The sequence below is a fragment of the Callithrix jacchus genome, chromosome 1 (genome assembly GCF_049354715.1).
Source record: "Callithrix jacchus isolate 240 chromosome 1, calJac240_pri, whole genome shotgun sequence".
Classification (NCBI taxonomy): domain Eukaryota; kingdom Metazoa; phylum Chordata; class Mammalia; order Primates; family Cebidae; genus Callithrix; species Callithrix jacchus.
The window spans coordinates 180,019,692-180,042,034 of NC_133502.1; the positions used below are offsets into that span (position 1 = coordinate 180,019,692).

Genomic DNA, 22,343 nt, shown 5'->3' on the forward strand with positions numbered 1-22,343 from the left:
CATAGACTGCAGCTATTAATGGTTCCTGGATTCAGCCTTCCATGGGGGCCTGGGGGTTTAGAACAGGCAGGCTTGTACATTTGGGGCCTGTTTGTTACCTAGGTGTTGAGGTTTCTAATTGTGTGCTCAGCACTGCGCTACATGCTAAAGATTTGGACCCACAGCGCATTGCCCTCACATCCTGGAGCTCAGTCACCTTAACTAGCAAAGGCCTTCAGTGGGCAGGTGCATTGGGGCTCTTTATTCCATCTATCTCTCCATATTGAACACCTCTGCAGACGTCTGTTCCCGCAGACAAGGGTGTTTGATCGCTGGCAGCTGTTCTATGTCTAGTCTGTTCTGTTCTTGGAGAGTTTCAGGTAAATGTCTTGGAATGAAGGTAGGCATGTTAAGGTGGTTTGTGGGATCCAGTTGCAAGGGAGATTCTGCTGCTCTGGCCAGTGATGGCCCTGACTTGGCTCCGGGCCAACAGGAGTCTTCCTCTCAGCTTCTTAGGTCTACCTGCTGTGAAGTCTTGAACAAATCATCTCTTTTGCTCCTTTAAGATTGTTTTCTTATCTGTCAAGTGGGTCTGGAACCTGTCTCATACCATTGCTGTGAAGATTGGCCTAATTTCTGGGATGCAGTTAGTCCAGTCTAGGAAACCTAGTCAACTCTGAACAGTATATGGTGTTGATGGTATGTTGCTCAGTTTACTGAGATCTTAAAAATAATGTAACAGTTACAATACAGACTTGTTACAGACATCAAGCTCCAGAAGTGCAGAGTAGAAAGTAAAATTCCTTCCTTCCTCCCTGCTGTTTCTTTTTAATAATGAGGGAGGACTGCTGTCTTAAATAATTGTTTTTAACTAAGGGGAGTGTTTTTAACTGTGCATGTGAATTCTAAACCAGAAGTGACCACTGGAAGGTGGGAGGTGTGACTGTTTATAGGTAGACCTTAATATAAGCAAAGACATCTCATGTATGGCTCCTTAGTGTGGTCACTTCAGCTTTTTCTTGTATTAAGGGGAGAAAAGGCCATTGTAATTCTATGCACATCCTGGATGAATCATAATGTTGTATTGGTAAAGTTCAGCAATGGCATAGAGTGGGTTTAGTTGACAAGTGCTGCTTTAGTTGACAAGTGTTTTACGATTTGCTGTTGACATGGTTGGGGGTTGGAGGGAGGGGGAAGGTGGGCATGCCCTTCAGGGTGAGGGGGAAGTACAGTCTGAGTTTTTAGGAGCTTGGGGGGATGGTGGGTGGGGTAGGAAAGTTGTGAGTATAACGTGGTGGGGTGAGGGTTCTGTGGGTAAGGTATTTATAACGTGTGTGGTATATTTGCAGTGAGGGCACATGCTCCCCTTTCCTGCCATTCTGAAGTCACAGCTTGTGTACCTGGGAATGTCCCTGGAGTGGTAATCCCCAGCCCTTATTTTGGGTCTGCTCTTTCTTTGTTACTTTAGACCTGGTCTCACCAGCAATTGTCCTTGGTTTCCTCTAGTTTCTGAGGCTTGGAAGAGAAATCGTGTGTGGCTTCCGGGGTCCAGTCTTTTGGCTTTTGCTAGAAATTATTTATACCAACCCAGCCCTTTTAGCTCCCACTTCAGTATTTTTGGATTTATTTATTTTTGTCGAAGAGAAAGTGCCTTTGTCGGGGCTGAGTTGCGATGAACCGTCTCTATAGCAGCAAACACCCGAGGGCTTGTGACAGCTCTGAGGCTGTGGTAGAGTGAGGAGGGCACTGTGTGACCCTTGCCCTCACTTCACCTCTGAGCCTCTGTTGCCTTATCTGCAAATATGGGGTGCTAGTAAGGGCAGCTGTGGTTAGGTGATGCTCTCTGTGGCTGTCATGTTTATTCAAGCGGCCTGTGGGAGTATTTCCTCACCGGGGTAACAGGAGGCATTGCATCCAGGTTGGAATGGTTGCTAAGGAGTCCTTTGGTGCCTCTGGTGATAGTCATTGTTGGCTCTAATCCACCTCCTCCAGCTGAACTGTGGGAGTGCCACAGCAAGAGGGGATGGGAAGAGGAGGATGGGTTGTTGTAAGTAGGCTGTGTTCTGTGCCTGACTGGGCATTTGCTGCTGAAGGGCATCTGACTCCCAAGTTATCTAATGAGAGGTCTCGGGCCTTGCTGGTTTCTCTGTGCAGGGTTACAGCTCTCAACTCCTTTTCTTTCTTTCTTTGGACACAAATGAAAAATGTGCTTCGCAGAGATGCCAGGTTGTACAGAAATAATTGGCCCAAGCATGTAAAGATATAGGTACTGGAATGTTGGTTGTGACGTTATTTGTGATAGGACATGTCCAGTTGGACATTGCTATTGGTAGGGCAATGGGCAAGTAAAATATGATGCCTCTATGGTAGAATGCTGTGTAGGCATTAAAAAGAATGAGGTAGATCACCATGGATATCTTTATCTTTTAATTTTTAAACTAAGTCTGCACTAAACAGAACTATGTATGTTTTTAGAAAGATGATCATTGTACAGTAAGAAAAGAATCCAGGTTGCATAATACAGTAGCTTCCTGCATTTGTAGAGAAGACCATGACTGCTTATGTGAACGTGTATAATAAGCCTGGAGGCTGTCTGCCAGTTTGTGAACACTGATCACCTTTTGAGTTGGATTGTTTTCTTGTGCACACATTAATATAGATATATATATAAATTTTTGAGATGTAGTTTTGTTCTTGTTGCCCAGGCTGGAGGATAGTGGCACAATCTTGGCTCACTGCAACCTCCACCTCCCGGGCTCAAGCGATTCTCCTGCCTCAGCCTCCTTAGTAGCTATGCCTGCCACCATGACAGCTACTTTTGTATTTTTAGTAGAGACGGGGTTTTACCATGTTGGCCAGGCTGGTCTCGATCTCCTGATCCCAGGTAATCTGCCCATCTCCAGCTCCCAAAGTGCTGGGATTATAGGCATGAGCCACTGCACACAGCCACATTAGTATCTTTTGAATTTGTATTACTGAATGTGTATTAGTAACAGGTATAGGTTACAAAGATAATAACAAAGGTAACTTGCATGCCCTTCAGTACAGTGGAACCTCTGGGGCCAGGCCAGGCTGGGCTGGGACAGCTGCTGTGTTGGTGGCTTTTTCCTGGTGCCAGCTCAAACCTACGGTGAGGCAAGAGCTGCTCCAGGCTTCGTATTGCACGCAGACCCATCCACTGTGCCCTAGCTCCTGGTGTTGGGCCCCAGCGGTTCCCGGGAATTTAACCGGTTCTATTGTCTGTCTCTGTTGATGTGTCAGTGGCCCTCAGAAACTGCTTTGTTGTTCTGGTTAGAAGGAACAATCCAATCCAAATGCTGTCTCCGATTTCTCTTCTCTACTAAGTCAGATTTTACAACAAAGAACATAGATTTTGGTTGCAATTGCAGAGTACTTCTCATTCGTTAATTCACCATTATTTGGAGGTGGAAAAGGAAGGAGAAACTGAAAGAAGGCCATGTATTTCTTTTACTTGCCAGGTCCTTGTTAAATGCCAGAGAGGGAGGCCTTTATAGCACATCTATCCAGCTGTTCATCACCGTATATTGAAATCATCATCTTTCCCACTCCCCTGCCCCTTGCTAAGTTAACCACATCTTCCAAAGGGGAGGTAGTCAGGAACTCGGAGACTGCAGATGAGCTTTCCAGCCAGAATCCTCTTCGGGCTTCAGCCCAAGCCTGCCTGCCTGTGAGCTAGATGAGGAGGGGCTCCAGACAGACCCTGTGGGTGAGGAGCCCAGAGCTGGTGTAGACTCTGGGGGCATGGGATGCTGTATTAGAGTAAAGATGTGAGTGCCAGCGCCAGCTCACACCCCACCGCAGGCCAGGCCTGCACTTCACATTCATCACAGGTCCCCTGGAGCACTGGCAGGGCCAGGGAGTACTGTGGGTAGGCGGGGCCATTCTCTGGGGCCCACAGCATGGGCCTCCCAGTCATGGCAGCAGGCGTTGTTACCTCAGTGCCTGACACTGCCCAAGTACGTCTGGATGTCATATCACGCTGGGTTCAGGTTCAGTGACCCTGGGCCAGTTATTTAATGCTGCTGAGCCTTGATGTCTGTAACATGGAAGTAATACCCTTCTCTGAGTAGTTTATTTTGTTTCTTGCTTCAAGGAACTATTTTAATTTGTTTTTTTCTTTTCTTTTTTTCCTGTGGACCTCACCTGACTGGAGGAGCTCCTATTCCTGTTATTTTATGCAAATATTTTGTTACATTCCCTAATTCTCTTTAGGCTTTTTCTTCATTGTTTCTGCTTTTCCTCACATTCGACTGCATTGGTTTTTTTCTGATTTCTTAAATCAGATGCTTAATTTGTATTTCATTCTTTTTTGTTAGGAATTTTTCAAAGCAAAAATTTATTTTTGCTTTGAAAGTTTTGTTATGGCATGTAATCCCAGCACTTTGGGAGGCCAAAGTGGGAGGATCACCTGAGATCAAGAGTTCGAGACCAACATGGTGAAACCCTGTCTCTACTAAAAATCCAAAAATTAGCCAGTGTGGTGGCATGTGCCTGTAATGCCAGCTACTTCGGAGACTGAGGTGGGATAATCATTGAGCCTACCTAGGAGGCAGAGGTTGCAGTGAGCCGAAATCGTGCCACTGCATTCCAGACTGGGTGACAGAGTGAGACTCCATGGGCAGGGAGATAAAGTTTTATTATGTAGTGTTTTATTTTTTATTTGTACTATTTTCTAGATATTCTGCAGTTGTGGTTTTGAATTCCACTAAGTTTTTCAGTAGAGAGTGTTACGTTTTCCAGCTGTTAGGGTAATTCTTATTTCTACTTTTATCATGTCTTGTTTTATTGCACTGTTGTCAGAGATTTTTGCTTTTCAGAATTAGGGATTTTTCTTTTTCATTTTTTATTTCTTTTCAGACAGGGTCTTGTTCTGTCACTCAGGCTGGAGTGTAGTGGCACAGTCATAGCTTATTGTAGCCCCAAACTCCTGACTCAAGGGAGTCTCCCAAGTAGCTGGAACCCAGGCACGTGTCACCATGCCCATGTAATTAAAAAAAAAAAAAATATATATATATATATATATATATATATTTGTAGAGTTGGTGTCTTGCTATGTTGCCTAGACCGGTCTCAAACTCCTCACCTCAAGTGATCCTCCCACTTCCTTGAGACTCTCAGTGTGGGGATTATGGGTGTAAGCCACTGTACCTGGCCTGGATTTTTCTTAAAGTCTAATATAGTCACTTTTAGAACGTTTGCTCATCTGCCTTGACCCTCTCGATCTTGATGGGCTGATCTACCAAGGTGGACAGATTTCTGTTTTTCCTAATGTTTGTACTTTCATTGTGGGTGGTCCCCTTGGCCCTTTTAAAACGACGCTACTCTGCTGCTTGCTCTTTTGTGTCTGTCTCCTTTGATTCAACGTTTTTTTGTATGTGAGTTTCATCTGTGTAATTGTATATGTTTATTGGTTCTTATTCTAGAATGGTTTTTGGATATGTGGTTATAATATTTATATTCTTGTGACAGACCGAGCTCATTTCCGTAGTTCTTCCAGAGTGTCACTGGTGTGGCCTTCAATGTGTGCGTGCGTTGCACGCGCTGCTGGGCATGTACCTAGGAATACAGTTGCTGGGCCACGGGTGGGCATATGGTGACTGTATGGGTGGCTGCCAGCTCTCAGTGATTGCACCAGGTGTGTGAGGGCCATCCTTGTTCTGCTCTGGTTGTAAAGATGTTGCTTCTTTGCAAATTAACCTCTAGATTCCTTGTAATTCTAGTGAAAATCCCAGCAGCTTTTCTTTTGTTTTTGCTGTTTCTTTTGGAAATGGACAAACTCATTCTGAAATTTGTATGAAAATGCAAAAGCACCCAGAATAATCAAAGCATTCTCTCTCTCTTTTTTTTTCTCTTTTTCGAGATGAAGTTTTGCTGTTGCTCAGGCTGGAGTGCAGTGGGATGGTTATAGGTCACTGTAGCCTTAAACTCCTGGGCTAAGGAGATCCTCCAGCCTCACCCTCCTGAGTAGCTGGGACTATCGGCGTGTACGAACACATCCAGCTAATTTTTAGTAGAGATGGGCTCTCACTGTGTTACCCAGGCTGATCTCAAACTCCTGGCTTTAAGAGCTCCTCCTGGCTTGGCCTCCCAAAGTGCTGGGTTACAGGTGTGAGCCACGTCACCTGACTAATCAAAAGCATTCTTGAAGAAAAACAAAGCTGAAGGATGTATCCTACCAGATATCCAGACTTTATAAAAGCTACAGTGATTAAGACAGTGGAGTGTTGCCAAAAAGATTGACAAATAGGATGATTGGATGGAACAGTCTTGAAACAGACTGTACATCGACAGTCACTTAATTTATGACACATGACAAAGAAAAGATGGCCTTTTCAAAAAAGGTACTGGGAGAACTGAACTCTCCATGAGGGAAAAAAAAGATGAACCTTTTATTACAAATCATATCCAGAAATCAGTATTAGGCAGGTCATAGAGGTAAATATGAAGGATAAACCAAAGCTTCTAGAATAAAACATAGAATATCTTCATGATTTTGGAGAAGACAAAATTCCTTGAGCACAGAAAACACTAAAGTAGAAAAATTTGATGCATTGAACTGCATTAAAATTTGTATCTTTTACTTTTTTTTTTTTTGAGACGGAGTTTCTGTCACCCAAGCTGGAGTGCAGTGGCACAATCTCAGGTCACTGCAACCTCCGCCTCCAGAGTTCAAGCAATTTTTCTGCTCCAGCCTCTGAAGTAGCTGAGATTACAAGCGTGAACCACCGTGCCCAGCTAATTTTTATATTTTTAATAGAGATGGGGTTTCACCATGTTGGTCAGGCTGGTCTTGAACTCCTGACCTCATGATCTGCTCGTCTTGGCCTCCCAAAGTACTGGGATTACAGGTGTGAGCCACCACGCCCAGCCACTGGCAACTATCTTAAACAATAAGGATGCTCATTGACTCAAGTAATTGCAAGTACAGAAGTAGACAGGTTTCAGATTATTTGGGTGCACCCATTCTGAACCAGTCATTTGAATGGTGGCTGGTCTTCTCTTAGGCCAGGATCCCCCTTCCCTGGGGCTGCTTCAGCTTCCCTCAGGCTCCATCAGGAAGGAGGAAGGGAGAATTAACTGCTGGGTAGGCAGACAGGGATGGGCCCAGTGACATTGCCTGTCCCTCTGCTCTCTTACAAAAATCCTGTTTTGTTGGGCACAGTGGTTCATGCCTGTAATCCCAGCACTGGGAGGCCAAGGAGGGTGGATCATCTGAGGTCAGGAGTGTGAGACCAGCCTGGCAAACGTGGTGAAACCCCATCTCTACTAAAAATACAAAAATTAGCTGGGCATGGTGGTGCATGCCTGTAATCTCAACTACTCAGGAGGTTGAAGCAGGAGAATCACTTGAACCCAGGAGGTGGAGGTTGCAGTGAGCTGAGATCACACCATTGGACTCCAGCCTAGGTGATAGAGCAAAACTCTATCTCAAAAAAAAAAAAAAAAGAGAGAGAGAGAGAAAAAAAAAACAGTGCTTTGAGTTTTATGTAAGTCTGAAAAAGTCTTTTTCTCTCCCTACACTTGACTTGGTCAGCTGAGTATTAGATTCTAGATTGAAAGTCATTTCCCAGACCAGGGTAGTGATGCGGGTAAGAAGTCTCCATCACTGTTACTTCTGAGAACTTTTTGTCATTCTGATTGTTCTCCCTGGGACCTCTTTTGGAGGAAGGATGTCTTTTAGAAGCTTTTAGGTTCTGGAACTTTGTCTTTAACATTCTGAAATTTCACGTCGTACCTTGTGTTGTTTTTACATCCATTGTTCTGAGCACTTGGTGGGCCTTTTTGAAGTCTTGGCTACTTGGCTACTTGCACTCTGGGAATTATTTTTGGCATTTTTTAGTTGATAATTTATTCCCTTCCTTCCCCCCACCGCACCCCCGTGTTTCTGGAACTCCTAGTTAAATCTGGACTCCTGGACTAATCCTTTGATTTAAGGGGTAGGGTGTAACTGGCATTTATACATTGTTGATTTTCTGAAATTTGCTTGGCTTGCTCTTCCAGCTCTTCTAATTGGATTTTTTTTGCTTTGTAATAGTTAAGTTGTACAGAAAAGTTGGAGTTCCCATATAGCCTACTCCCAGTTTGCCCCCATTATAAACATTTTACATTAGTATGGTATATTTGTCACAACTAATGAACCATGTTACAGTGAACCCTGAGTTTCTCGTCAAAGAATCAGTATGCATGTTCAGTTCTCTTCTTTAAATCTCTGTTTTAATGTTTAACTTCCTCGTAATTCCAGTAAATAGCATTCTCCACCGGTTCTTCGGTAGTTCACATATGCTCCCTGTCCCCCAGCTCTATCCTGACCCATCCTGGTCACCTGATCATCCGTGGCTACCTGCTCTGACACATCCATAACCATCCTTACTGCCAAAACACCCACCCTGCCACTCTAGCTTGGAACCCTGCTCTTTTTAAAATAGCCAGTCAGGATTAATCTAGCTTGTTCCGTCTAACCCTAGCCAATAGGGGACAACACAGCAGCAGGGACAACCCCCTTGTCTAAGCATAAGTACCCCTACCTCCTTGTCCAGGCATGCGGCAGCCATCATTGCTCTGTCCATGTGCCCTTCGCCCTTCTCTAGAAGTAAACTGCCTTGCTGAGAGGACATATCTTTGAATGCTATTTCTTTTGTGGCATCGAAATTTTACTTAAAACAACCAGTATTGATGCATTATTATTGACTAAAGTTTATGTTTTATTCAGATGTTCTTAGCTTATACCCAGTGTCTTTTTTTCTGTTTCAGGGTTCTACATTAAATTTAGTCATGTCCGCATAGTTTCCACTAGACTGTGACAGCTAAGTTTTTGATGACCTTGACAGTTTTGAGGTGTACTGATCAGTTATTTGGTAGAGTGTTTCTCCATTGGGATTTGTCAGATGCCTTCTTCATGATTATCCTGAGGTTATGGGGTTTGGGCTATCACTTGCTTAATTCTAACAAGGGTGATTCTTGTTTTCTAGTTTTCCTTTAAGGGAAAAAAAAACATGTTTATTTCATGGATTCGGTATCTTCTCTTAATTATCTGAGGATGTTATTTTTATAATACATAGGTCTGTTTCCTCTGTTATTTTGTCTATTTATTTGATATCTGTCTTTTAGTTGGTCATCTCTCAGATACCTGTGGTCTCTGGCACACACAGCTGATTGGAAGCTGGGTGGTCTCTGGTACACACTCTGATTGGAGGCTGGGTGGACTCTTCATTGTGGGTGCCTGGGTGGGAGGCTGGCCTTTTCATTTCTTGAGTCCCATGTTGGTACGTATAGTTTTTCTTTCTCTGGGGCTGGTTTTTCAAGAGAAGACTCCCTCACCTTTGCCTGGGGAGTGGAGGGTGGTATGGTATTTTTCTGCTGCCCTCCTATGAGGAGTGACAGAAGTGGGGGGGCCTGAGGTTTCTGAGGTTTGCCAGTCAGGTTTTCTCTTTGCTTTTTTGGGGGTCTCCTTTCCCCACCTCTTCCCCCTTTGACCCTGTGTTCTTAAGTCCAGACTTCTCTTGTTTAATTATCCAGTGGGAGAGGGAAGGGGCCGTGGGTCTAGCTGTTGCACATGCAGCCTGCAGCCATTTCCCCCACATCTGCGTTCCTGCCGTCCCCTTTTGTGCAAGGTGCCTGCCACCTCCTAGGCCCTCCTGAGCCTTCTGATACTGTGGGTGAAGGGAAGTTTTCTCCTCTGCAGTCCTCGTGGTGCCTTTCACTCAGTTAAATCTGTTCATACTTGTGCCAAAACTGTCCCTGTTGTTTGGGTTCTTTGATGTTTGTTTTCATTTTAGGGGTTTTTGGAAGGATGAGCTGTAGAAGCCCTCAGTCCTTCTGCCATGTTTAACCAGAAGCCCCCTGTATTCTAAATAGTGTGCCTGTGAGTCAGATGGAATTGATTGTGTACGTGGAGATGCATGCACAGCCCTCTTTATGTACATGGGTGTGGGGATACTTTTGACAGAGCACCACTCTGCCGCCTTTTCCCCATGATTGAGCATGGCTTTTTGTGTCGGAACTTGGAGAACTGCCATTTGCTGTGGTGGTGCAGAGCATGGTGAGGCCCAGAGGTAAGGCTGGTTTTGATGTCTGGTCATTGGCACAACCTTCTTAAACATACAGAGGGTGAACCTCTCTGTCCCTCCCTCCAGACCTCTTAAGAAGGGCAGCCCAAAGCACTGGAGGCAGAGAGTTCAGCTAGCTGCAGGGGGTGATGGCATAACCACCACTACCTGCTGCACTCCTCCATGCCAAGGAGCATTGCATGAGGGTGCTGGTGTCATACCTGGGGATCATCATCTCTTCCTTCTAAAGCAGTGGCCTGTCCCCACTTTGTTGTTGAGAGAACAGTAAGTGCAGGAGGTGACATTTGGCCCTCAGCCCCCTTCCTTCTGGAAGTTTGTGTGTAGAGAAAGCTACTGCCTGCAAAGGGGGTTCATCTTCTATAGGGAGTGTTTGCTGTAGAGAGGCCATTAGTTACCTGGAGGTTAGGCGGGAGTTTAGAGTCAGTGGTGGTTATTATTCGGAGAACGATGGAACCAATCTTGGTTTCTTTACTGTCCTATGTTTTTTTCTGTGAGTCTTCTGTGAGGACATAGGGTTTAGGAACATGGGGAAGAATGCTTTCTCCTGGGCTAAAGGAAGTCACTTGCTGCCAGAGACAGGCCAGCCTGATTTGTCCTCTTCCCTTGTGCCCAGGTTCCAGCTTGCTCCGGGTGACGTTATTCCTACAGGGGAAAGGCTTTGGGTGTAAACAGTGGCGCTGCCGGGTAAGCCAGGGACAGCTGCAGCTGGCTAGGACGTGGCCTTCCTCCTCGGTGTGCTTGCACTCAGCTCAGGCTTTCTGCCATGCTAGGTTTTCTGTAAAATGATTTTTGTAGTTCTAAAAAACAAATAGCAAATGTGTTTAGAATTAATACACAGTGTTTTATGACCCTTACTGTTGAACTCTTTTGAAATAGGAAGTGAAAACACAATAGAACACTGGTAGGAGGCAGATGATGAGTCTCGTAGAGTGACAGCACCCGGAATTCAGTGAAATTGCTTCCTATGTGTGCTGGTGAAGAGAGATCCAGGGATCTAATCCGGGAGCTGGTTTAGGGGCGATACTTTTCTGTAATTTTTTTTAAGCTTTACAGTTTTTCTGTATTAAACATATATTCCTTTTGTTACTAAAAAATGTGATGGAGAAAGAAGGGAGCAGGACTGGGATAATCCACTTCCATAAGGCCATCTATTGAAACATCAGAGGGTGACTGCAATGAATAGCTGTGTTTATTGCCCTCAAGTTGGAAGCCTTGAAACTGGGGCAGTTTAGTGTGGTTTAAATTAGTCACAGTGGAGTGTTTCTCTCCAGAGGGTTTTCTGAGAATCACCCTGCATCTCTGTCTTCCTGAGAATTAATTAAAGGGGTCTGTCAGCAGATCGTAAACATCTGGGAGTTTGTCCTAGTGGTGTTTGAAGGTCTGCTGTCTGTACCAGTGCCCTTAAGCTGTGAGACACCAACGTGGGGTCCCTGGTGCACAGAAGGAGGTAGAAACACAGGTGCCTGGTCTGCCCAGAAGCACCCGAGCAGCCCAATTGGGGAACGGAGGCTTCCCTGGCTGCACGGGAGTCTGGAGAGATGAGTGCTGTTGAAAACTGACATTGGTGTGGGCGGCAGAACAAGAGCAGAGCCATGGTGAGGTGACAGCTGCTGTCGTCGAGTGCCTACTGAGGACAAACGCTGGGTCAAGTGTGGGGTCTTTGTTCTCTCATTTATTCCTTACAGCAGACCTGGGAGATGGGAGGTGAACACAGTATGTTCATCTTAATCCACAAGGAAATAGACCTCACGTCATAGTCAGTGTGGAGTGGAAGTGAGATGCAAACCCAGGGTTTCAGAGATGAGGCTGCATGGGGTGGGGTGGGGTGGGGTAGGGAAGAGTCTGGGTTGAGGTGTATTGAACGGGGTGTCTGGACTTGATTGTGATGTGGAAGGTGTGTGAGCAGGTGCTCCCCATAGTCTGTGTTGCTGTATGAGCCATGGACTGGTGGAGGGGGACCCAGCTGACCATGTGGTTTCAGCAAGGGTCTTGCTAAGTGCCAGAGAACCCCCGACTGGGGGTGGGGAGTGTTTCTGTGTTGCCACCACACACTTCAGTGCTTCTTTGTTTTTGTTTTTCTCCTATTTTAAATTTGTTGCTTCCTATATGTGCTGTCTCCTTGGGGTGTGTGGTCTTCTGGGGGTGGCTCATGTCTCCCATAAGGGTTACCAGGAACCCCTGGTTACCAGGAACCCCACTTCCCCCGCTCTTTTGTTTCCTCAAACCTTATTTTCAGGCCGTTTATTCTTGGAGAGTTTGTGCAGTATTCTGCAGGGACCTCACTCATTTGGGCTTCTGCAGGTGGAATGCCTGGATTGTGCTACGGCCGAGCCCAGGCTTCAGCTTTCCAGATGGGCCAACGCCTGGCTCCTAGGGAACAGATAAATGTGCGTGCTTTAGGGCTCTTTGAAAGCCACCCCTGTTTTTCTTTTCTTCTCCTCCTTTTTTTTTTGAGATGGAATCTTGCTCTGTCACCCAGGCTGGAGGGCAGTGGCTTGATCACGTCTCACTGCAACCTCCAGCTCCTACGTTTAAGCAGGTCCTGTCTCAGCCTCCCGAGTAGCTGGAATCGCAGGCATGCACCACCATGCCCAGCTAATTTTTGTATTTTTAGTAGAGACAGGGCTTCGCCATGTCGGCCAGGCTGGTCTCCAACTCCTGACCTCAGGTGATCCGCCACCCCAGCCTCCCAAAGTGCTAGCATTACAGGTGAGCCACCACGCCCAGCCTTCCCCTGCTTTTTCTGACTGTGCCACGTAAGGAGCTTCTGCACGCTGGAGGTGTGGTGGTTGGGTCATGCTGTTACTGAGTGAGGCAGCAGAAGTGTCCCCTCAAATCCAGCTGGGATTCCCATACTCTGGTGTGCATACAAGTTCATCATCACATTGCAGTGTGTTCATGTCCATGCTTGCTTCACTGAACCAGAAGGCAGCAAACTGTAGCCCTGATTGCAGCCCACCTCCTGGTTTTGTAGCTACTGCTATGCCCCTTTGTTTATGTATTATCTGGGGTTACTTCCATGCTACGACAACAGTGTCAGGCAGAGTCGAGCAATTGCAGCAGAGACTGGCTCTGTGTGGCCAGCAAAGCCGAGTACATTTACTATCTGGTCCTTTATAAAGTTTGCAGATCTCTCCTGCTGCGGGAGTGTAGGGTGGAGTCTCGTGTCCATGTCCCCAGCACCAAGTGACCCGGGGTTTGGCACAGCATTGGTCAGTAAACATCTGAGTATTTGAAGTAGGTGAGGTTGCCTTTCTTATGTCCAAGTTCTTTTTGCCGGACATTGATTGGTGTGTTGGAGGAGGATATACTTCTTTAATCTTGTACCTGGACTTCATGGTGATGGTCCTTGACTGAGACTTAACAAGTAAACTGTCCCATGACCACGTCCTTCCTGGCCCACATAGTTATTTCCTGAAGTGTTTATCTGGCCTGCTATCAATTTCCATTTCTGTCGAATCATGATTTTTGGTATGTTTTGTCTAGCAGTGGGATATTTCTGTTCCTTCTATGAAGAGACATTCCACCTTCCTCTCTCTGCCTCCAGCCTCAAGGCAAGGGCACTTTGCAGCACTCACTACGTCCCCCTGAGGTCAGGCCTTGGGCCTTTGTCACTATTGTGAGTGGAGGAAAGAGCATGAAATCTCCAGGTGCCCTCCTGTGATAAGAGTCAGGATTGGGTTTGCATTGGGTGTGAATCTGGCTATTGGTGGCATGGTGTAAATAAACTGCTTGTTTTTGAAGCTGTCCGGACCATCATCTGTGCAGTTGGCCAGAAAGCAGCTGTTGAGCCTGGGTTGACTCACACATCACAACCCATCGTGCTGCCTTTCATGTCTGCACCCGCGCTCCCACTGGGAAAGTGGACTCCAGGTTGCAGGGCATTCAGTCTGCAGCCTGGCATCCATTGCAGCCTGGGCTCCAAGCCTGGCCTTACACTCGGTAGCCTTGTGACCTTGGGTGCATTACTTTTCTGTCCTGATTGACTGAAACTTAATGTTACTCTCTGTCAAACTTCCAGAAAGTGCTGTTGTGAAGGGGAGTGGAGCACATGAGCACTTAGCAGGGTACCTGGCCCTCAAAATGCTGGCAGCCACTTATCACCCCAAATGTGGAGCCATGGAGCCATAGTGGTTCCTGGTGAGAGACAGGTCATCCCAGTGTCCTGGTCAGCCATCTGACACTGGCTGGCACTCAAGTGGAGTGAAATTAATCCTGTTACCGGAAGTGGCTTTTGATACAGAGCAGAGATGTTCCCTCTGGTGGACAGATAGCAGGAACCTGTTGGCCAGGCAGGCACTGTCTGAAGAGGCGGGGCTTGGATATGAAGTTGCCGTTGTTGGCGAATCTTTCTGGTTGTTTTTGTTCCAGCAAAGCCTGGGCGCGCTTCTTTAGATTATGTGCCAAAATAAGCAACCTGGATTCTTTTTTTGGTCTTCTTTTCTCCATTCATTTGTTCCCAAATCTATCTTCATATGGGTTTTAGGCCCCTTTTTTCATCTGCCTAATGGCAATATTTTCTTTTAGGCTGGCAAATTTTGGAATGCTCTAGCTCTCCATGGCAGTATCTCTAGGTGGCTGCTGTGGGAAAGGAGGGCTTGCAGCAAGGGGGCATGCAGGCTGGACTTGGGTGCCTCGTGGGCTTGCGTCTACTTCATATGCCATACTGAGCTTCCAAATCAGATTCTGTTTGCGGAGAAAAAGAATTCTGTTGGCCTAAAAAGGAAGAGAAGGTGAGGTAAAGCCGTGGCCGTGAGCCAGGTTCGAGTCATGCTCGCCTGTGAGGACCTGGTGTCTAGTCCCACAGACCCAGGGGGTGTTGCAGGGGTGAGTCAGAGTCGGTGGAAAAGCCTCAGACACACCAGAGAGCTGTTCTCTTGCCTTAGCTGGCTTCCTACTTCACACTTGGATGCTCACCGGTGCCTTCTTCCTGCCTTCAGATGGGCTAGGTTAGCTTGGGGTATGCATGTGTGTTGATGGATGGAAACTCGGCAGGTATTTGAAGCCCAGCAAAGCCCTGCTAACTGGCCTCATGTTTGTGAAATTCAGCTGGCAGACAGTGCAGCCAGATGGTTGTAGGTGGGGCCTGGCCTCATACCCGCCAGGTCAGTGGAGATCCTACAGTGAGAGGAAATCCTAATGATTCTGGTTTTATTTTGGAGTTGTGTCCAGTGAAAGGTCTCTCATCTGCTCTAAAGCAGGTGTGCATAAACACACTTTGTGAAGGGACAGGCAGTAACTGTTAGAGGTTTTGTGGGCCACAGATGACCTCTTGCTTATTTTTCTTCAGGCTGACTGTAGTTTGCCAGCCCCTGCTCTGAGGAACAGCAAGGCTGAAAGAATCTCCACCAGTGCAGTCTTCACTGGAGAGTGTGATTGTCCTCGTAGGAGCTGCTTTCATTCACTGCAGCAGTGACTCACCTGGTTGCTTGTTGGTATCCTAAGTTTATATAGGAAAACAGGATCCATTCCCAGGCTTGTAAGAAGTGGTGGATTCCATAGTAAGACATTTTTTTTTCTTTCTCTTTTTTTTTTTTTTTTTTTTTTTGAGATGGAGTTTTTGCTCTTATTGTCCAGGCTAAAGTGCAGTGGCGTGATCTTGGCTCACTGTAACGTCCCGGGTTCAAGTGATTTTTACTTCAGCCTCCCGAGTAGGTGGCATGTGCCACCACGCCTGGCTAATTTTTTGTATGTTTAGTAGAGGCGGATCCTCCATTTTGATCAGGCTGGTCTCGAACTCCCGACCTCCTCGGCCTCCCAAAGTGCTGGGATTATAGGTGTGAGTCACCATGCCTGGCTGCCATCTCCTTTCTGTGGTGTGTGTGTGTGTGTTGTTTTTTGAGATAGATTTTTCCCTCTGTCGCCCAGGCTTGAGATTTTTCCCTCTGTCACCCAATCTTGGCTCACTGCAACCTTCACCCCCCAGGTTCAATTCAATAATTCTCCTGCCGCAGTCTCCACAGTAGCTGGGATTACAGGCATGCACCACCATGACCAGCTAATTTTTTTTGTATTTTTAGTAGAGTTGGGGTTTCGCCATGTTGGCCAGGCTGGTCTCAGATTTCTTGCCTCAGGTGATCCTCCTACTTTGACCTCTCAAAATGCTGGGATTACAGGTGTGAGCCGCCTCGCCTGGCCTGAACAAGGTTTATTTCCTTTTGTTTCCCCCCGGGGTGTGGGGAAGTAGGAATAGAACCTTCTCAGAGAAGTGTGGTGTGCACCAGGTGGTTACACTGAGAGCTGTGTATGTTCATTCTACCCTCCGCCCACAGGCCTCGTCAGCAAAGAGTCAGAGAAAGATTTATTTGTTACTGGTAAAATAGTAGAGGCCAGGGCTAACAACTTTTAAGAGGACTTTTTAGCAACATTTATACAAACAAACTATTTTTGATCAATTTTCAGAATTAAATGACATTTTAGTGGGCATGGTGGTGCATACCTGTAATCCCAGCTACTTGGGAGGCTGAGGCAGAAGAATTGCTTGAACCTGGGTGGTGGAGGTTGCAATGAGCCGATATGCCACTGCACTCCAGCCTGGGTGACAGAGTGAGACTGTGTCTCAACAAAAAGGAAAAAACATGATATTTGATTTAAGAAATAATTTGATGTTGGCAGGCACAGTGGCTCACGCTTTTCATCCCAGCATTTTGGGAAGCTGAGGTGGACAGATCACTTGAGGCCAGGAGTTTGAGACCAGCCTGGGCAACATGGCAAAATCTTGTCTCTACTAAAAATATAGAAGATTAGCCCAGGCTGAGTGCAGTGGCACAATCTTGGCTCACTGCAACCTCTGCCTACAACGTGGTGGTGCACACCTGTAATCCCAGCTATTCAGGAGGCTGAGGCAGGAGGTGGAGGTTACAGTGAGCTGAGATGGTGCCACTGCACTCCAGCCTGGGCGGCAGGGAGAAACTCTGTCTCACAAAAAAAGAGAGAAAAGAAATCATACAATGTGAAATCTTCACATGCCTGATTTCTTAAATCAGAATGGCTGGTCAATCTTTCCTTCTCTTGCCTTTAATTTTTTTTAATTGTTGTTTTTGAGATAGGATCTCACTCTGTCCTCAAGAGGCTTACAATCTAGCTCAGGGAAGGATGCTTTTATTAGTTATGACTTTTGGGGAGTGGGACAGAAACTCACTAGACCTAGCCTCAGGGAGGGAGATTTAAAATGGTCCATGGACCCCAGGGCAAGGAAGCAGACAGGTCCTGGGCACCATGATCAGAATCGGGCATGTGGGACCAACTCCCATCCTGAGCATTGCTGCCCTTTGCTCTGGTGCAGGAGGTGGGGTCTGGGGAGGGCTACTGGGGTCAAGTGGCTGCTGGCAGGAAACTTGGAGGCAGTGACCGCTTGGAAGCGCTTTTGCTGGTATGTTTCTTCATTGTGCCAGACTCTCCTACACACCCTAGTACAGTCAGCATCCTTGGGCTTGGCCACTGAATGTGGGCGGCACTCCCATCATTGTGACATCAAAAATGCTCCTACACATTTTCAAACACCCTGGTATTCCTTGGCTCATGGCCACAGCTGAATAGATGGGAGATTTGGGTGCAGGAAAGGAGTTAAGTAACCAACCAGGATGGCTGAAGCCATGTGGGCAGGAGAGGAGAAGTTCCTCGAAGAAGGGTGCAGTGTTGGCCACTTGGTTGTGTCCCCGCTCATACAGATCCGACTTATGACTGCTCATCTCTCAGCATCCATCTTCCTGCGCTCTTTGTGAGCATTTCCTGATAGGAACTGCATGTGAATCTGTCCCTCAGTGACTGGCAGATCTTAGGTATCAGTCAGTACCTGTTAAATGAATGAAAGGATGGTTTGCACAGTTGCGTGTTTGACATGGGACTGGCTCAGTCAGCATCTTTCATCTCACTTGTTTTGGCCCCTGTTTGTAATCGGTTTCAGCTCCCTGTGTTTTATTTGGATCACAATATAGAATTTTATCTTTAAAATCATCCTTCGGGATACATATTGCCTCCTTACAACATGGGTATGTTCCTCCTGGCCTGCATGGTGTCAGAACAAGATGGTGAAATGGCAAGCCTTGCTTCCGCAGCTACCACCAAGGGCCTTTTACCAGTCAGTGGCAGAATGGGGGGGTCATAATTGTTGCCATTATGTTGTTGAAGGCATGTTATCCATATGCCTTAATTATTGCTTTAGCTTTGTTTTCCAGGGAGAAGTGATGGTCACACAAGTTTTGTTTTTTAAGTGATGGGATCTGCCTCTGTTGCTCAGGCTGGAGTGCGGTGGCCTGATTATAGCTCATTGCAGCCTCAAGCTCCTAGGCTCAGGTGATCCTCCTGCCTCAGCCACCTAAGTAGCTGGGACTGTAGGTGCATACCAACATGCTCTGCTCTTTATTTACTTAGAGATGGAATCTTCTTCTGTCACCCAGTCGGGAGTGCAGTGGCAAAGTCTTGGCTCACTGCAACTTCCGCCTCCTGGCTTCAAGCGATTCTTATGTCTCAGCCTCCCCAGTAGCTGGGGTCATAAGCATGCACCACCACGCCTGGCTAATTTTTGTAATTTCAGTAAAGATGGGGTTTTGCCATGTTGTCCAGGCTGGTCTTGAACTCCTGACCTCAGGTGAGCCACCACACCTGGCCTATTTTAATTTTTTTAGAGACAGTGTCTTGCTGTGTTTACTAGGCTGGTCTCAAACTTCTGGCCTCCAGTAGTCCTCCCACCACAGCCTTCCTGAGTAGCTGGATTACAGGCATGAGCCACTGAGCCCATCAAGTGTTTCTGTTTTTTGCTAAGGAAGTTTAGAACCTATTGCCAAGGTTGGGTATGGAATAAAAGGCAGCACACCTGGCTAATTTTTGTATTTTTAGTAAAGAGGGGATTTCACCATGTTGGCCAGGCTGGTCTCGAACTCCTGACCTTAAGTGATCTGCCTACCTCAGCCTCCCAAAGTGCTGGGATTACAGGCGTGAGTCACCATGCCCAACCAGTCACTTAGTATTTGAATGAATGAACCGGTGAGGAGACTGCTAATAGACTCATGGACACCTGTAGAACATTAGAAAGTGGCAGAGGAAGGAAGCTTCTTTCTCGGAGATCTTATCAAGGTTTTCCCTTAAAAGGGGCAAGTACAGGTCGGGTGCAGTAGCTCATGCCTGTAATCCCAGTGCTTTGGGAGAGCAACGGTGGGCAGATGACAAGGTCAAAGAGGTTGAGACCATCTGGCCAACATGTGTAACTTCATCTCTACTAAATATAAAAAAATAGATGGGCGTGGTGGCACATTCCTGTAATCCCACCACTTGGGAGGCTGAGGCAGGAGAATTGCTTGAACTCAGGAGGTGGAGGTTTCAGTGAGCTGATTGAGCCACTACACTCCAGCCTGGTAGCAGAGCAAGACTCTTGTCTCAAAAAAAAAAAAGGTTGAGGGGGGCAGGTGTAGATGGCATAACCCTTATGCAGTCTCTCCCTCGCTAGCCCTAGGGAGTTCTTGCTTTCTGTTTTCCATGCATGTACCTTAGAGAGCCCATTTGTTGCCTGAGCAGATGTTTTCTCTCTGGGTACTAGTTGTTTATTTTGAAAAGTATATATACCCAATTATTTCTGAAGGCTAATTCTTTGGTTGCCCTCCTTTGATTTGGTTTTGCTTGTCTTTAAGATGAACAGCGTGGTGTAAGTGTACCTCCCCTATTCTGCTAGCCTTATTTTCAGTGTTATACATGGATGTCCTACAGGTACTGAGCATTTATTTTTGCATCTTGAACTGTCCTTGACTTGGAGATGGCTCTGTTGAAGTTTACATGTCAGCGTGGTTGGTGTGCAGTAGACTCCACCAAACTCAGAGTGAGAGGAATGACTGGCAGGTGGGGATTTGGGGTACTCCCCAGATTGCCTTGGGGTGTCTTCAAAATGCCCTGTAAATGTGAATGAACAGCCTTGGGGGCAGTGAGAGCATTTTTCTAAGGACACTCCAAAGCTGTCTTCAGGTCTTCAAGGAGGCCCATTAATCCTGAAGGATTCACTCCGCCGGATCAGAGGTTCTGCTGGAGTGACACTTTTTTTTCTTCTCTATTTCAAAGGCAGATCGGGAGCGGTGCCAAGAAAAATTTCTTTACTAGATGACATTTCATCGCAATGTCCGATCGTTTGGGGCAAATTACCAAGGGCAAGGATGGGAAAAGCAAGTATTCGACTCTCAGCCTGTTTGACAAATATAAAGGAAAATCAGTAGACGCAATTAGATCCTCAGGTAAGACCCGGGGTTCAAGGCCAGTTCCTCAGACTTTGTCCTAGTGACAAACTCCAGAAACCCAGAGTCCCCCACCTGGTTAGACAGTATGGTTCTGGCACATCAGACTTCTGGGCATGCATGTAGAATCACCCTCTACTTTCTACTTGAGGTGTGATTTCAGAGCCTTGAGCATCCTGATTCTTCCTGTAGTGGAATTATTTCTCCACTGATTACCTTACTGAACCTGTGGATATTTTTATCCTGATGGGTAGAATGGGACTTAATATGCATTAGTGTTAACCTTAAAACAATTTGTTTTTGGCTGGGCGAGGTGGCTCACACCTGTAATCCCAGCACTTTGGGAGGCTGAGGCAGGTGGATCATGAGGTAAGGAGTTCAAGACCAGCCTGGCCAAGATTATGAAACCCCGTCTCTACTAAAAATACAAAAAAAAAAACTAACTGGGCATGGTGGCAGGCACCTGTAATCCCAGTTACTCAGGAAGCTGAGGCAGAGAATTGCTTGAACCCGGGAGGCGAAGGTTACAGAAAGCAAGATTCTGTCTCAAAAAAGAAAAGAAAAAATTTTGTTTTTAAATATTTATTTGTTTATTTATTTTGAGACCAGGTTATGAGACTGGCTAATTTTTGTATTTTTAGTAGAGAGAAAGTTTCACCATATTGGCCAGGATGGTCTCGATCTCTTGGCCTTGTGATGTGCCCGCTTCAGCCTCCCAAAGTGCTGGGATTACACCTGTGTGCCACCATACCTGGTGTGTTATTAGCCTTTTTAGCTTTCATGGTTCTTGATACTCTGGAACTTGTTGGAAAGGTTCATATTGATCCTCTCCACACCCCATGAAGACTTCATGAATGTCGAAGGGCCCCTGTTCAGTCTTGGTTTGGGTCTAGGCAGAGCTGTCTCAACTTCACCTCAACAGAGGTGTTTCCTCTGTCAGCTGGAGGTTCCTGCACCTGGCTCCTAACCCATGTCGTAAAGTCCCCGAGCCTTGTCCTGCCCGCTAGTGAAATGGAAACCTTTGTACAGGTTTCAGCAGCTCTTTTGTCCTTGTAGTCGTCAGTGGAGAGCTTGTAAAGTGACTAAAGTGATGCCAAACATTTGTTCCACTGCTGGTCTGCCCCTTGCTTTTTGTTTAGTTAGCTTTGTCACGATCACTCAGAGTTTGAAAGAATAGCTGAATGCGTCAGGCCTCTTCTGTGACTTTTCTGCATGGTGTCTGTTCCATGCCCCTCTCCCTACAGTTATTCCTAGACATGGCTTACAGAGTCTTGGGAAAGTTGCCGCAGCCCGGCGTATGCCACCGCCTGCAAACCTGCCAAGCTTGAAGTCTGAAAACAAAGGAAACGACCCCAACATCGTGATAGTACCCAAGGACGGGACAGGATGGGCAAACAAGCAGGATCAGCAAGACCCAAAGAGGTAAACAGAGGAGTCGGGTGGTGAGTGGGAGCTGGCTCTCCAGGGGTGGCCCCCGGCATCCTTCCCTTTGGCAGGTGGCACTGCTAGTCTTGCAGCAGCAGAACTGGGAAACTGGGAGATGCAAATGAAGCTGCCTCTTCTCCTGCCCTGGTGCTTCGTGTGTTTCTTGTTACCTGCCTTCATTTTTCCTGGCTTTTAGAGGCAGTGGAGCAGCACATCTGTGGACAGCCTTGTCCCCAGTGACCAGTTTTCCCCTGTGCCTTATCAGGAAAGGCCTCATCACCCCAGAGGAGCTTATGCAATGACCCAGAGTCAGTTCCTGTAAGAAACACTGTGGACAGATCTGGGGCTTGAAAACTTCATTCCCTGTGAGTTGAGCTTGGCAGAGGAGCATGCAGCCTCCCTAATCATAGGCCTGGCAGCTTCCCAGACAGGAGACTTCTGCCGTTCCTCTAAACGGACCCAGTCATGAGTAAGAGCAGCACAGAATCCTCCAATATCATTGTACTGCAGCCTCCCTGGAGGCTCACCTCCTGCCAGCACAGTACTTACAGAAGCCCTGTGGGAGGCTGAGGTTGGCATGGTGTTGTCATTAGAGAAACAGCCAGCCCCTGTATGGTGGGCTGAAAACATGGGG

General features: G+C 46.7%; 1 protein-coding gene across 50 annotated transcripts in view; it reads left to right on the forward strand.

Annotated features, from left to right (window-relative positions):
• The window catches only part of PRRC2B (proline rich coiled-coil 2B), a 113,349-nt gene that overhangs the window by 25,647 nt on the left and 65,359 nt on the right, over positions 1-22,343 (forward strand). For 38 of the 50 annotated variants that reach the window (XR_013519724.1, XR_013519726.1, XR_013519725.1 and 35 more), the window contains exons 2-3: positions 20,115-20,284; positions 21,529-21,706. Coding sequence is in view for 47 of the 50 variants with exons in the window: in XM_078329905.1 (XP_078186031.1) it covers positions 20,170-20,284; positions 21,529-21,706 (293 nt within the window). In the remaining 3 variants the exon portion in view is untranslated. The remainder of the gene's footprint in view (positions 1-20,114; positions 20,285-21,528; positions 21,707-22,343) is intronic. The other 12 variants (XM_078329947.1, XM_078329888.1, XM_078329913.1 and 9 more) reach the window with 1 other exon arrangement.